This window comes from Salvelinus sp. IW2-2015, linkage group LG2, assembly GCF_002910315.2.
Source record: "Salvelinus sp. IW2-2015 linkage group LG2, ASM291031v2, whole genome shotgun sequence".
In the NCBI taxonomy this organism is placed as follows: domain Eukaryota; kingdom Metazoa; phylum Chordata; class Actinopteri; order Salmoniformes; family Salmonidae; genus Salvelinus; species Salvelinus sp. IW2-2015.
This window is the reverse complement of record NC_036839.1, coordinates 2,084,473-2,101,121: the sequence shown is the minus strand read 5'-3', so window position 1 is coordinate 2,101,121 and position 16,649 is coordinate 2,084,473. Positions and strand designations below refer to the sequence as shown.

Below are 16,649 nucleotides of genomic sequence, written 5' to 3'. Positions count from 1 at the left end.
GCCATACAATTAGGAATTACAATACTAGAAAGGATATGAACCTTCTTATGATGTTATAAAGGTCAGCCAGTGCTGTGATAAGATTTGTTTAAAAATAATGAATTTGAAGAATGTGTCTACTGTATGTTTGTTAGCTTACCTAGCCAGCCAGTTTTAAAGAAATGATTCCATAAATTTTTACAATATGCCAACATTCTATTCAAACAATGCAATCAATCCACAGTCATACAGTGGCTGAAATCAGTTGATGATAGGACTGAGACAAGTTGTAAATGTAAGTAACAAGTACTAATATTGTATCATATAGCACTTCCACGATCCAAGATGGCTTAGCAGTTCAGACGTCATTTTTGTCCTCGTACTGTCTTGTCCTGTATATATATATATTTACACCTTCTTCGCATATCTTTTATATATTTTATTATCCAAGAACTCAACTACAAAAGCTTTCCTGTAAAAGCTTTCCTGCAACCCGCCTCACCAATTACAAAAAAAAAAGTATTATTTACCTCAAATCTGAAAATCCACAGTGGAAGCTAGCCAGGGGCTAATCAGAAGCTAGCCAGGGGCTAATCAGAAGCTAACCAGAAGCTATCCGAAAGCTAATCTGAAGCTGCCCAGAAGTTAGCCGGTTTGCTGGCTAGTGTTGGTGTTTCAGCTGCCCACGTTTTGTGGTCATCAGCTATTCCTTTAGCTCGATAATCTACCGGCACTTTTGTGCAACGCGACTCGGACCGGAGCATACCGGGCCTTTTTTTTCTTCTCTCAGTTTCCCCGGATTTCAGCCGCAGGCTCTGGACATTTGCACCTTGATTTCGCAGCTAGCTAGCTGCAAACCGTGTGACTATTGGCTTACGTCAATCCCGGAGCAAACTCAAATTATTCCGGAGCTAGCCAGCTGAGGAGTTCCATCAGCCATTCCTGGGCTACAGTCACCTATCCGGACCCGTTTTTTTTTTTTTGCTGCAGATACGGAGCCCCACCGGGCCTTCACGACTGACTGCCGACGTTATCTGCCCGAGGGAGTTATCCAACTGGCACCTCCGTCGCGACGTTACCTGAACGCTCATCTGGGCCCGCTAATCGTTAGCTGTCTTATCGGCTGCTATCTGAATAAGTATATCGGACAATTTTTTTCTTGGTCACTATATCTATTTTGCCAATTGGATTGATCCACTCTACACACGGAACCCCACTAATCTACCGACGGAAACGCACGAGGTGTCTAAAAAAGACCTCCATCCTATGCTATCTTGCTACCGATAGCCATCTACCCGGCCAGCTGTCTGATCGCCGTGACCCCAACCAACCTCTACTCACTGGACCCTTATTGATCACTCGATTAAGCATGCCTCTCCTTAATGTAAATATGCCTTGTCCATTGCTGTTCTGGTTAGTGTTTATTGGCTTATTTCACTGTAGAGGCCTCTAGCCCTGCTCACTTATACCATATCCAACCTTTCAGTTCCCCACCCACACTATCGATGACATCACCTGTTTCAATGATGTTCTAGAGACATTATCTCTCTCATCATCACTCAATACCTAGGTTTACCTCCACTGTATTCACATCCTACCATACCTTTGTCTGGTACATTATTCCTTGAAGCTATTTTATCGCCCCCAGAAACGTCCTTTGACTCTCTTTTAGACGTTCTAGACGACCAATTCTCATAGATTTTAGCCGTACCCTTATCCTACTCCTCCTCTGTTCCTCTGGTGATGTAGAGGTGAATCCAGGCCCTGCAGTACCTAGCTCCACTCCTATTCCCCAGGCGCTCTCTTTTGATGACTTCTAACCGTAATAGCCTTGGTTTCATGCATGTTAACATTAGAAGCCTCCTCCCTAAGTTTGTTTTGTTCACTGCTTTAGCACACTCTGCCAACCCGGATGTTTTAGCCGTGTCTGAATCCTGGCTTAGAAAGACCACCAAAAACTCTGACATTTCATCCCCAACTACAAATTTTCAGACAAGATAGAACGGCCAAAGGGGGCGTGGTGCAATCTACTGCAGAGGATTGCCTGCAGAGTTCTGTTTTACTATCCAGGTCTGTCCCAAACAATTTGAACTTCTACTTTTAAAAATCCACTTCTCTAAAAACAAGTCTCTCACCGTTGCCGCCTGCTATAGACCACCCTCTGCCCCAGCTGTGCTCTGGACACCATATGTGAACTGATTGCCCCCCATCTATCTTCAGAGCTCGTGCTGCTAGGCGACCTAAATTGGAACATGCTTAACACCCCCAGCCATCCTACAATCTAAGCTTGATGCCCTCAATCTCACACAAATTATCAATGAACCTACCAGGTACCACCCCAATCCGTAAACACGGTACCCTCATAGATAGCATCCTAACCAATGCCTCCAATACACCTCTGCTGTTTTCAACCAAGATCTCAGCGATCACTGCCTCATTGCCTGCATCCTAATGGGTCAGGGTCAAACGACTCACTCATCACTGTCAAACGCTCCCTGAAACACTTCAGCGAGCAGGCCTTTCTAATCGACCTGGCCCGGGTATCCTGGAAGAATATTGATCTCATCCCGTCAGTAGAGGATGCCTGGATATTTTTTTTAAATGCCTTCCTCACCATCTTGAAATAAGCATGCCCCATTCAAGAAATTTAGAACCAGAACAGATATAGCCCTTGGTCTCTCCTGACCTGACTGCCGTTAACCAACAGAAAAACATCCTATGGCGTTCTGCATTAGCATCGAACAGCCCCCGTGATATGCAACTTTTCAGGGAAGTAGAAACCAATATACACAGGCAGTTAGAAAAGCAAGGCTAGCTTTTTCAAGCAGAAATTTGCTTCCTGCAACACAAATTCAAAAAAGTTCTGGGACACTGTAAAGTCCATGGAGAATAAGAACACTCCTCCCAGCTTCCAACTGCATGAAGATAGGAAACACTGTCACCACCGAAAATCCACTATATTGAGAATTTCAATAAGCATTTTTCTACGGCTGGCCATGCTTACCACCTGGCTACCCCTACCCGGTCAACAGCACTGCCCCCCCTGCTACTCGCCCAAGCCTTCCCCATTTCTCTTTCTCCCAAAACAGTCAGCTGATGTTCTGAAAGAGCTGCAAAATCTGACCCTTACAAACAGCGGGCTAGATAATCTGGACCCTTTCTTTCTAAAACTATCTGCTGAAATTGTTGCCACCCTATTACTAGCCTTTTCAACCTCTCTTTCGTGTCGTCTGAGATTCCCAAAGATTGGAAAGCAGCTGCGGTTATCCCCCTCTTCAAAGGGGGGACACTCTTGACCCTAACAGCTACAGACCTATATCTATCCTACCCTGCCTTTCTAAGGTCTTCGAAAGCCAAGTCAACAAACAGATTACCGACCATTTCGAATCCCACCAACCTTCTCCGCTATGCAATCTGGTTTCAGAGCTGGTCATGGTGCACCTCAGCCACGCTCAAGGTCATAAACGATATCTTAACCGCCATCGATAGGAAACAATACTGTGCAGCCGTATTCATCGACCTGGCCAAGGCTTTTGACTCTGTCAATCACCACATTCCTCATCGGCAGACTCGACAGCCTTGGTTTCTCTAATGATTGCCTCGCCTGGTCACCAACTACTTCTCTGATCGAGTTCAGGTGTCAAATCGGAGGGTCTGTTGTCCGGGCCTCTTGCGAGTCTCTATGGGGTGCCACAGGGTTCAATTCTTGACCGACTCTCTCTCTGTATACATCAATGATGTCGCTCTTCTGCTGGTGATTCTCTGATCCATCTCTACGCAGACGACACTATTCTGTATACTTCTGGCCCTTCTTTTGACACTGTGTTAACAACCTCCAGGCGAGCTTCAATGCCATACAACTCTCCTTCCGTGGCCTCCATTTGCTCTTAAATACAAGTAAACTAAATGCATGCTCTTCAACCGATCGCTGCCTGCACTGCCCGCCTGTCCAACATCACTACTCTGGACGGCTCTGACTTAGAATATGTGGACAACTACAAATACCTAGGTGTCTGGTTAGACTGTAAACTCTCCTTCCAGACTCACATCAAACATCTCAATCCAAAGTTAAATCTAGAATTGGCTTCCTATTCCGCAACAAAGCATCCTTCACTCATGCTGCCAAACATACCCTTGTAAAACTGACCATCCTACCAATCCTCGACTTCGGTGATGTCACTTTACAAAATAGCCTCCAAAACCCTACTCAATAAATTGGATGCAGTCTATCACAGTGCCATCCGTTTTGTACCAAAGCCCCATATACTACCCACCACTGCGACCTGTACACTCTCGTTGGCTGGCCCTCGCTTCATACTCGTCGCCAAACCCACTGCGCTCCAGGTCATCTACAAGACCCTGCTAGGTAAAGTCCCCCCTTATCTCAGCTCGCTGGTCACCATAGCAGCACCTACCTGTAGCACGCGCTCCAGCAGGTATATCTCTCTGGTCACCCCCAAAACCAATTCTTCCTTTGGCCGCCTCTCCTTCCAGTTCTCTGCTGCCAATGACTGGAACGAACTACAAAAATCTCTGAAACTGGAAACACTTATCTCCCTCACTAGCTTTAAGCACCAGGTGTCAGAGCAGCTCATAGATTACTGCACCTGTACATAGCCCATCTATAATTTAGCCCAAACAACTACCTCTTTACCTACTGTATTTATTTATTTATTTTGCTCCTTTGCACCCCATTATTTCTATCTCTACTTTTTCTATCTCTACTATCTCTACTCTACTTTTTTTTTTTTACTTGCTATATTGTATTTACTTCGCCACCATGGCCTTTTTATATTTTTATTTATTTATATATATATTTTGTTTGCCTTCACCTCCCTTATCTAACCTCACTTGCTCATATTGTATATAGACTTATTTTTCACTGTATTATTGACTGTATGTTTGTTTTACTCCATGTGTAACTATGTGTTGTTGTATGTGTCGAACTGCTTTGCTTTATCTTGGCCAGGTCGCAATTGTAAATGAGAACGTGTTCTCAATTTGCCTACCTGGTTAAATAAAGGTGAAATAAATAAAATAAATAAACTCACAGCTTTCCAAAAAACAAAAATGTAGCTATGGTCTGTTTACATTTGTTGTCTATTTATACAGAAAACTGGTATAAAACCTGTATGAACTGTATATATTCATGACAATATTTTAGGTTGACAATTCTATTACACTATTGATGATGCATCACATGCATTACTTTTATTTTCCCGCATAAGTCAAATCTGGATTATGTCTCTACTTTTGCCATTCATTCCAATTACACTGTTTTTTCCCCTAGCCAATATGGCTACCATGTTCACCCCATTCTGTAACTGAGGGTTACATAGTCCCTCTAGTCATTTATTAGTATACTGGGCCAGACAGCTTCCTTCCATGCATGAGGATGCTAGCTAGCCCTTCAACGCTTGCAGTCCGTTATACAGTTGTAACAGTAAGTACAGTTATTTAAACAGTAACGTTCCATCCAATGACTGTATATATGAATGGACAAAGGCATTAATCACATGACACCATTGATTCCTATGTAAAGACTCAATAGTGCATTGAATCCAAAGATGCATGACGACTAACAAAAATACACGCGCCAATTTAATTGCATTAAATTATGCAAATTAACTCATAGACCGATAAGCATTAACAGTCAAATGTATTTTCGGGAGTTAATCGATTAACTGTTAACATCTCTACTCAAAATATGTCAGCTAGCTAAGTTAGCAAGGTTATGAATACAACTCCCATCTGCTATCAACATCAAGATACGATTTGAGAGCACTAGCTAGTTAGCTCCAAAAGGGGTTAAAGCTTTGACCTACATGCTGACAGTGACTTCAGAGCTATTCAGTGTAATGTTGCATGCTATAACGAAACTTCTGTACTTTTCGATACTAGAACATGAAAAACGGTTCGGTACTAGAATTTTAGTCGCCTTGTAACTTCTGTCAATTGTGTCTCACGTCGTGTAATGATCGAGAGGATCAAGTTCATGCCTCTTTCCTGCTCCACTTACTACTCATTGCTAGACTTGGGAGGCATCCAGATTGTCATACCTTCGTACCGACCTTGTGCCATACCAGTAATAGTGGCACTGAACACAAAGGGCGGTATTGTAAGCCGAAGGATGAGCAATGTTAAGAAGTACATGTACAATCCCATAAAGAATGCTAAGTAAATGCTAATGAGCGCATTGCAAACATTTTATACAGTCTCCGACCTAAAGTATTTGCAGGACAGACATCCCAGCTCATAAAGTTATAAAAGTAACAAAGGCACGCACAAAATAAATATTAGACCGCAAGGAGGGGTCCGGGAGGTTACTCTGCTGATTTTGGAAGATGCTAACCACTTAGCTAGATAGCTAACTAGCTACTAAATTAGCAAACCATGTGCACAACTGCAGGGCATTTAGCACATTTTAGACGGTTAACAGATTTCCCACTTCCTGGTTGGATTTTTTCTCAGGTTTTTGCCTGCCATATGAGTTCTGTTATACTCACAGACTTCATTCAAACGGTTTTAGAAACTTCAGAGTCTTTTCTATCCAAATATACTAATAATATGCAGAAATTAGCAACTGGACAAGAGTAGCAGGCAGTTTACTCTGGGCACCTTATTCATACAAGCTACTCAATACTGCCCCCAGCCATAAGAAGTTAATGTCAATATGCCTTGTCCATTGCTGTTCTGGTTAGTGTTTATTGGCTTATTTCACTGTAGAGCGTCTAGCCCTGCTCATTATACCTTATCCAACCTTTCAGTTCCACCACCCACACATGCGATGACATCACCTGGTTTCAATTATGTTTCTAGAGACATTATCTCATCATCACTCAATGCCTAGGTTTACCTCCACTGTATTCACATCCTACCATACCTTTGTCTGTACATTATACCTTGAAGCTATTTTATCGCCCCCAGAAACCTGCTCCTTTTACTCTCTGTTCCYGAKGTCCTAGARMACCAATTCTCATAGCTTTTAGCCGTACCCTTATCCTACTCCTCCTCTGTTCCTCTGGTGATGTAGAGGTGAATCCAGGCCCTGCAGTGCCTAGCTCCACTCCTATTCCCCAGGCGCTCTCTTTTGATGACTTCTGTAACCGTAATAGCCTTGGTTTCATGCATGTTAACATTAGAAGCCTCCTCCCTAAGTTTGTTTTGTTCACTGCTTTAGCACACTCTGCCAAACCGGATGTCCTAGCCGTGGCTGAATCCTGGCTTAGGAACACAACCAAAAACTCTGAAATCCATCCCTTAACTACAACATTTTCAGACAAAGAATGGCCAAAGGGGGCGGGGTTGCAATCTACTGCAGAGATAGCCTGCAGAGTTCTGTCCTACTATCCAGGTCTGTACCCAAACAATTTGAACTTCTACTTTTAAAAATCCACCTCTCTAAAAACAAGTCTCTCACTGCTATAGACCACCCTCTGCCCCCAGCTGTGCTCTGGACACCAAATGTGAACTGATTGCCACCCATCTATCTTCAGAGCTCGTGCTGCTAGGTGACCGAAACTGGGACATGCTTAACACTCCAGCCATCCTACAATCTAAGCTTGATGCCCTCAATCTCACACAAATTATCAATGAACCTACCAGGTACCATCCCAAAGCCGTAAACACGGGCACCCTCATAGATATCATCCTAACCAATACACCTCTGCTGTTTTAAACCAAGATCTCAGCGATCACTGCCTCATTGCCTGCATCCGTAATGGGTCAGTGGTCAAACGATCTACACATCACTGTCAAACGCTCCCTGAAACACTTCAGCGAGCAGGCCTTTCTAATTGACCTGGCCCGGGTATCCTGGAAGGATTTTGACCTCATCCCGTCAGTAGAGGATGCCTGGTTATTTTTTTTAAATGCCTTCCTCACCATCTTAAATAAGCATGCCCCATTCAAGAAATTTAGAACCAGGAACTGATATAGCCCTTGCTTCTCTCCAGACCTGACTGCCCTTAACCAACACAAAAACATCCTGTGGCGTTCTGCATTAGCATCGAACAGCCCCCGTGATATGCAACTTTTCAGGGAAGTTAGAAACCAATATACACAGGCAGTTAGAAAAGCCAAGGCTAGCTTTTTCAAGCAGAAATTTGCTTCCTGCAACACAAACTCTAAAAGGTTATGGGACACTATAAAGTCCATGGACTCCCAGCTGCCCACTGCACTGAGGCTAGGAAACTCTGTCACCACCGATAAATCCACTATAATTGAGAATTTCAATAAGCATTATTCTACGGCTGGCCATGCTTTCCACCTGGCTACCCCTAACCCGGTCAACAGCACTGCACCCCCCACAGCAACTCGCCCAAGCCTTCCCCATTTCTCCTTCTCCCAAACCCAGTCAGCTGATGTTCTGAAAGAGCTGCAAAATCTGGACCCCTACAAATCAGCCGGGCTAGACAATCTGGACCCTCTCTTTCTAAAATGATCTGCCGAAATTGTTGCAACACCTATTACTAGCCTGTTCAACCTCTCTTTCGTGTTGTCTGAGATTCTCAAAGATTGGAACATAGCTGCGTTCATCCCCCTCTTCAAAGGGGGGTGACACTCTTCACCCAAACTGCTACAGACCTATATCTATCCTACCCTGTCTTCGAAAGCCAAGTCAACTAACCGATTACCGACCATTTCGAATCCCACCGCACCTTCTCCGCTATGCAATCTGGTTTCAGAGCTGGTCATGGGTGCACCTCAGCCACGCTCAAGGTCCTAAACGACATCTTAACCGCCATCGATAAGAGAAATACTGTGCAGCCGTATTCATCGACCTGGCCAAGGCTTTCGACTCTGTCAATCACCACATTCTTATTGGCAGACTCGACAGCCTTGGTTTCTCAAATGATTGCCTCGCCTGGTTTACCAACTACTTCTCTGATAGAGTTCAGTGTGTCAAATCGGAGGGCCTGTTGTCCGGACCTCTGGCAGTCTCTATGGGGGTGCCACAGGGTTCAATCCTCGGGCCGACTCTCTTCTCTGTATACATCAATGATGTTGCTCTTGCTGCTGGTTATTCTCTGATTCACCTCTACGCAGATGACACCATTCGGTTTACTTCTGGCCCCTCTTTGGACACTGTGTTAACTAACCTCCAGACGAGCTTCAATGCTACACAACTCTCCTTCCGTGGCCTCCAACTGCTCTTAAACGCAAGTAAAACTAAATGCATGCTATTCAACCGATCACTGCCCGCACATGCTCGCCGGCTCTGACTTAGAATACGTGGACAACTACAAATACCTAGGTGTCTGTTAGACTGTAAACTCTCCTTCCAGACTCACATTAAGCATCTCCAATCCAAAATGTAATCTAGAATCAGCTTCCTATACCGCAACAAAGCATCCTTCACTCGTGCTGCCAAACATACCCTTGTAAAACTGACCATCCTACCGATCCTCGACTTCGGTGATGTCATCTATAAAATAGCCTCCAACACTCTACTCAACAAACTGGATGCAGTCTATCACAGTGCCATCCGTTTTGTCACCAAAGCCCCATACACTACCCACCATTGCCCTGACGTGCGTGTCATCAGCCCGGTGCCACCTGTACCGGTCCCACGCATCAGGCCTACAGTGCACCTCCACAGTCCAGTACGTCCTGTGCCTGCTCCTCGCGCTCGAGCTTCCGGCGACAGTTCCCAGTCCAGAGCCTCCGGCGACGGTCTGCGGTCCGGAGCCTCCCGCGACGGTCTGCGGTCCGGAGCCTCCCGCGACGGTCTGCGGTCCAGATTGTGTGCCCTTTGACACTATATAAACTAGTGACCCGAAGTGTTAGTGTGCGGGTCTCCTTTTCTTTTTCAAGTGTTCTACACCGCTAGCCAGCACCTCGCCTAAACAGGTGTGCATTTCTTTCGCCTCCAGGCCACACACGCTCACAGAATGGGACCGTTGAGTGCTTGAAGCGCTTAGTGCATAAAAATCATCTGTCCTCGGTTGCAACACTCACTATCGAGTTCCAAACTGCCTCTGGAAGCAACATTAGCACAATAACTGTTCGTCATGAGCTTCATGAAATGGGTTTCCGTGGCTGAATAGCTGCACACAAGCCTAAAATCATCATGCGCAATGTCAAGCGTCAGCTGGAGTGGTGTAAAGCTCGCAGTCATGGGACTCTGGAGCAGTGGAAATGCGTTCTCTGGAGTTATGAATCACGCTTCACCATCTGGCAGTCCGACGCACTAATCTGGGTTTGGCGGATTCCAGGAGAACGCTATCTTTATTTTTATTTATTTTTATTTCACCTTTATTTAACCAGGTAGGCTAGTTGAGAACAAGTTCTCATTTGCAACTGCGACCTGGCCAAGATAAAGCATAGCAGTGTGAACAGACAACAACACAGAGTTACACATGGAGTAAACCATAAACAAGTCAATAACATGGTAGAAAAAAAGAGAATCTATATACAATGTGTGCAAAAGGCATGAGGAGGTAGGCAATAAATCAAATAATTACAATTTAGCAGATTAACACTGGAGTGATATATCATCAGATGATCATGTGCAAGAAGAGATACTGGTGTGCAAAAGAGCAGAAAAGTAAATAAATAAAAGCAGTATGGGGGGTGAGGTAGGTAAATTGGGTGGGCTATATACCGATGGACTATGTACAGCTGAAGCGATCGGTTAGCTGCTCGYATAGCAGATGTTTAAAGTTGTTGAGGGAGATAAAAGTCTCCAACTTCAGAGATTTTTGCAATTCGTTCCAGTCGCAGGCAGCAGAGAACTGGAAGGAAAGGCGTCCAAATGAGGTTTTGGCTTTAGGGATGATCAGTGAGATACACCTGCTGGAGCGCGTGCTACGGGTGGGTGTAGCCATCGTGACCAGTGAACTGAGATAAGGTCGTCTTGCCCCAATGCATAGTGCCAACTCCTCCTTGGTGGAGGAGGAATAATGGTCTGAGGCTGTTTTTCATGGTTTGGGCTAGGCCCCTTAGTTCCATTGAAGGGAAATCTTAATTCTACAGCATACAATGARATTCTACACAATTCTGTGCTTCCAACTTTGTGGCAACAGTTTGGGAAAGGCCTTTTCCTGTTTCAGCATGACAATGCCCCTTTGCACCTAGCAAAGTCCATACAGAAATGGTTCGTCGAGATCGGTGTGGAAGAACTTGACTGGCCTGCACAGAGCCCTGACCTCAAGCCCATTGAACACCTTTGGGATGAATCGGAACGCCGACTGCGAGCCAGGCCTAATCGCCCAATATCAGTGCCCGAACTCATGAATGCTCTTGTGGCTGAATGGAAGCAAGTCCCTCCTTCACAGAAGAGTGGAGGCTGTTATAGCAGCAAAAGGGGGACCAACTCCATATTAATGCCCATGATTTTGGAATGAGCTGTTCGACGAGCAGGTGTCCACATACGTTTGGTCATATAGTGTACTGTAGATAGGCATGAACAGAATACACTATTAATTTCTGGGGCTACGTTCAATAGGATATTTGACAGATAATATAGACAATATAATTGCAATATTCAATGAACAATGTTATTATGCATGTTATTAGGCCTACAGGGCATTTGGGAAGTATTCAGACCCCTTCCCCTTTTCCACATGCCAAGCGTCATGTCTGGTGTAAACCTGGCATCATCCCTACGGTGAAGCATGGTGGTGGCAGTATCATGCTGTGGGGATGTTTTTCAGCAGCAGGGACTGGGAGACTAGTCAGGATCAAGGGAAAGATGAACGGGCCAAAGTACAGCGAGATCCTTGATGAAATAGTATAGAGTATAGAGTCTGAATACTTATGTAAATGTGATATTTCATATTATTATTTTTACTTTGCTAAACTGTTTTTTTTTGTCATTATGGGGTATTGTGTGTAGATTTATGATGAACCTGCCCCCCCAATGTAATCAATTTTAGAATAAGGCTGTAATGTAACAAAAAAGATCAAGGTGTCTGAATACTTCCCAATGCAATGTGTTTACTCATCCTTTACAACAGTATATGGAGTTATATTAAGTGACATTTGGGTGTAAAGACCACACCTACACAGACCACACCCTTCCTTCTCTCATTAACATCAGTTTTATACACACCTGGCATGGTACATCAGGTGAGCAGGAGCTCCGATTAAGGTCATACGACATACTGGTAGTATGATAACAATGGGAAAGGGTAACCATACAAATGGTACAGTTTTCTACCATCTTCACTGGTCTGACAACAAAATGCAGGTGGAAAAACACTAAATAGGAAGAGAATAGGTTTTTACATACATTTTGTCTTAGATCTGCAAAGGTGTAGGGAGGATATAAGAAGATTAAGTTTAAATGAGATACTAATAAACAAATGAAAACGTATTATGAAAAATGTTGAATTTAATAAGTATTCAAGTACAGGAAAGATATGTGTTATAAAACATTTACAAAAAATAAAAAAGTATTGAAAGAGGTGTGTGTTTCATTTCATAGCTAAACACACAAATCACCTGTAATCTGTAAGAGAACAACTAGAGCATGTCTTTTTGGCAAAACTGCAGACAGATACAGGGTCTACTCATGTTCATAAAGACTAGACGTAGTAGGGGGACTTCAGACGTGACCATAAAGAGAGAGGGCAGGGCACTGGCGATCTGAGGTGCATAGAGGAATGGAGGAGAGTTGTATGTGTGTGTCTGGGAAAAAATTTAAGTGAATGTGTAGTCACAATACAGGTAAACACAAATGTCACCTTTAGTCTTGTAAAAGAACAAGAGCATCTGAATTCTCTGGTGTTTGAGTTTCAATGTTCATGCAATCTATGTACAACTAATAATGAACGCTATTGAGTAACTGTTTACTTTATGAATTCCATGAATTGTATACTCAAAAAGTCTACTAACAAACGGTCTCCCGAAAGGGTTAACAGTCATCTCTCAAATCAGCTGTCTACTCTCTCCTCCCACACCGACAAGCACAGCACTACATAAACAAACTGCTTGACGTTCACTCTCATTATTACATGATTCCAGTCGGTAACAGAGACACAGGGCTGTGAGTGAAGATGTCACTGGCAGACACGGACACAGAGCGGGGGATCTCTGGCGCCGAGTCTGAGTCCCCTTTCTCGGAGGTAATTGAACTGAATGTAGGGGGACAGGTGTATGTGACACGGCACATAACTTTGGTCGCTGTCCCAGACTCGCTCCTCTGGACCATGTTCAGCAAGAAGACTCCAAAGGACCTGGTGCGCGACAACAAAGGGCGCTACTTCTTGGACAGGGACGGATTCTTGTTTCGTTATATTTTAGACTACCTACGGGACCTCAACCTGGTACTGCCTGATTATTTCCCCGAGCAAAGCCGGTTGCAGAGAGAGGCTGAGTTTTTCCAGTTGCGGGACCTGTCCATGAGCATCAGCCCCAGGATGCGCAAAGATAACTTCATCAGTGATGATATTTGCCAGAGCGAGACCGAGGAGGGTGCGCTCCAGTGCAGCATAGGGTCCTTCAGCGGAATGGAAACTTTGCGCATGATGTCCGCAATGAGCAGCGCCCGCTCCCCGTCTCGCGAGTCCAGAAAGTCAGGGTACATCACAATTGGATACCGGGGATCGTATAGTATCGGTAGAGATATCCAAACCGACGCCAAGTTCAGGAGAGTGGCGCGCATCACGGTGTGTGGGAAAACGTCCCTTGCCAAAGAGGTGTTCTCGGACACTTTGAATGAGAGCAGGGACCCCGATCGGCCACCGGAGAGGTACACGTCCCGTTACTACCTCAAATTCAATTTCCTTGAGCAAGCGTTTGACAAGCTGACGGAGGTTGGCTTTCACATGGTGGCTTGTAGCTCCACAGGCACGTGCGCCTACACTAACAATGATCCAAACGAGGATACAATCTGGACGAGTTATATGGAGTATGTGTTTTGTCGGGACTAAAATGTTGATATGATCCCACCACAGTAGCCGCTATGACTTTGATGTTTACTGACAATTTTTTTGGTTTAGCCTACTGGTGTAAATAGGCATCACTCACTCACTCACGCACGCACACACACACACACTCTCCTTCCTGCCTTCCTTCCAGTTATTTCACAGATCAGTTATTATGCCAGTTAGTGGCAATGAGCCAATCTTCAGTATTGTTTACTGAATCCAGTCCTGTTAAAAAGAAATTGATAGATGATTCATGTAAGAGATCATTCTGAATGTCCAAGAATAATAGACATAAATGTAGTTGTACTTTATTTTGCATACTAGACAGTGGCGACCCGTCATTCAGGGCAGGTGGGGCAGAGCTTGTTAGTATGTTATTTTGGCATTAATGCGTGTCACATATCAGTTTGAAAACAATGTAAAAAAATATATAAAAATAATAGAGTTAATAAAGCCGCATACAAACTTGCTTTCTTGAGTAAGGCAGCTCCAAAATGCAGGTGTTTCAGCCTAGCTCAGCGCTTTCTGTGGTGGTGGGGCAGCCAGCAGAAAATGCAGCGCGTAGGGGTTGGTAATGTTCTCTAACTGTGATTGGCTCAGTGTTCTGCCACTCATGGGTTCACTACCTCACCGCAAAATCTACAGGGAGAGCTCAAAAATTCATTGCCCTTGGGTGTTGCCATAGATTTATATTAGAAGTGCCCATCCAAGAAGGCTCAAGGTCATTGGCCACAGATAAAATGATGTCAAATCACATTATATCTACCCTAACTTTGATTGGACTGATCATGCCAACATCATACAGAAGAACCATATCTCCACCTTAAAACAATCCTTGCTGCTTTGTTCTGTGCATTATGCAGCCTCCTAACTTCACTTGATGATGCATTTCTCCAGACCACAGAACAGTAGTTCACCTGACTCTCAATTAATGCTTGTGTTTTTTGCTGAAGGATTTTTCCTGGTAAATATTTAGCTATCCTTCTGATTATGCATGCTGTTTTAATATTTTTTTGTTTACATAGATTAGTTATTTGAGACGACCATGATAAGCAGTTGTCTAGCTGCACTCCCAATAGTTTGGTTTCTGCCACTTCTTCAATTTGTACTCCTCCCATACTTAATTGTATCCTATGCTGTTTTGGCCTTTTCCTAGTTGAACAGACCAACATAACTTTGGTTTTCTTGGTGTTTAAAACAAGTTTGTTTTGGCAAACCCACTCCCTGATATTCTCCAAATCTCCTTGTAAAGCTTGCTGTACCTGTTGAACCGATTGTCTTGCTGCGTAAATTGTAGTATCATCTGCAAATATAGTAGCTTGAGTTTCAGCTAAGGCATAGGGAAGGTCGTTGGTATATTTTATATAAAGAAGTGGGCCAAGGCAGCTGCCCTGCGGTATTCCACAGTTTAACACATGAGGGGAAGAAAATGAACCATTGATATAGATGGACTGTTTCCTGTCCGTTAGATATGACTGTACCCAATTCAATGCTACCTCCTTAAAACCCTAATGCGTTCATTTTGTCAAAATTATTTAATGATCCACTAAATCAAATGCTGCACTGAAATCTAAAAATAGTACACCCACAAACTTGCCACTATCCATAGCATTGAGCCACTTGTCAGTCATGTCAACCAATGCAGTGGTAGTGGAATGGTTTTTGTGATAAGCATGCTGATTGGCTGTAATCAGATCATTCTTTTCCATGTACTCCCACATTTGTCTAGTGTAGGGAGTAGACTAATTGGTCGACTATTGGCAGGGGTAATGGGTTTTTTGCAGTCTTTCGGAATAGGACACAGTTTCGCATGCGTCCATACATTTGCAAACATCCCCTTTTCCAGTGACCAATTAAATATGTATCTCAGTGGAACTGCAATCTGGGGAGCAGCACAGCGAAGCAAAAAATTGTCCATAAGACCATAACCTGTAGATTTACCTTCAGGTAATGACTTCAATAGGTTTAACACCTCCTCCACTGACACCGTTTGCAGACTAAAAGAGCAGATCTTGTTGCTCATAATATGATCATCAATCCATTGGACAATAGCTTGTTTGGAAGAATGTATGTTTACATTGTTGCTCAGTAATTACATTTTCTTTGTAAAAAAAATCAGCAAAATGATTGGCAATATCAACTGATTTTGTTATTATTCTCCCGTCAACCTCCACACTAGATGGGCATGATGAGATAGATGTACCAAGTAAGCCCTTAACTGTGTTCCATACCTTTTTAGAATCATTTTTACAATCAATAAAAGCATTGTTGTAAAATAACTTTTTTCTTTCGATTCAATTTAACTGCATAATTACGTAATGTTCTATAATTCTGTTAATCAATTTCTAATTTTGACTTGGCTACTAAGACTTTTGCCATATTTCCTTAAGAAAAAGCCTCACCCAGTTCATCATCAATCCATGGAGATGGACGGGCACCAACTGTACTCTTTCTTATAGGGGCATGATGGTCCATTACCTCAGTGAGCAAATCAATAAAACATTCTGTAGCGTGATTTAAATCATCCTCTAGATAAATCAGCTCCCAGAGTACAGCAGCCAAATCATTTAGAAATAGCTCATGATTAAATGTTTTAAAATGTATTTTGACATCAATCCTAGGGGGTTTCTTTGGAACCTTGGTYTTCATGGTTATGGTCACAATATTATGGTCTGTCCAGCCCACTGGRATTGATCTGGCTTTTAAGCATTACAATGGTATATTACAGAAAATCAGATCAATGCATGTGTCTGAACGATGACCCATCTTAATTGAAGATCTAGTAGTATCATTAAC

General features: G+C 43.5%; 1 protein-coding gene across 1 annotated transcript; it reads left to right on the top strand.

Moving 5' to 3' along the window:
* Positions 1-12,966: 12,966 nt before the first annotated feature.
* On the top strand, positions 12,967-14,283 carry LOC111972012 (BTB/POZ domain-containing protein KCTD12-like). The gene has a single exon (XM_023998840.2). The coding sequence runs from the start codon at positions 12,981-12,983 to the stop codon at positions 13,854-13,856; it is 876 nt and encodes a 291-aa protein (XP_023854608.1). The 5' UTR covers positions 12,967-12,980; the 3' UTR covers positions 13,857-14,283.
* The last annotated feature ends 2,366 nt before the right edge of the window (positions 14,284-16,649 follow it).

What these genes read in the sequence shown, in the direction of transcription:
- LOC111972012 (XM_023998840.2), top strand. Translation starts at nt 12,981, where the DNA reads ATGTCACTGGCAGACACGGACACAGAGCGGGGGATCTCTGGCGCCGAG.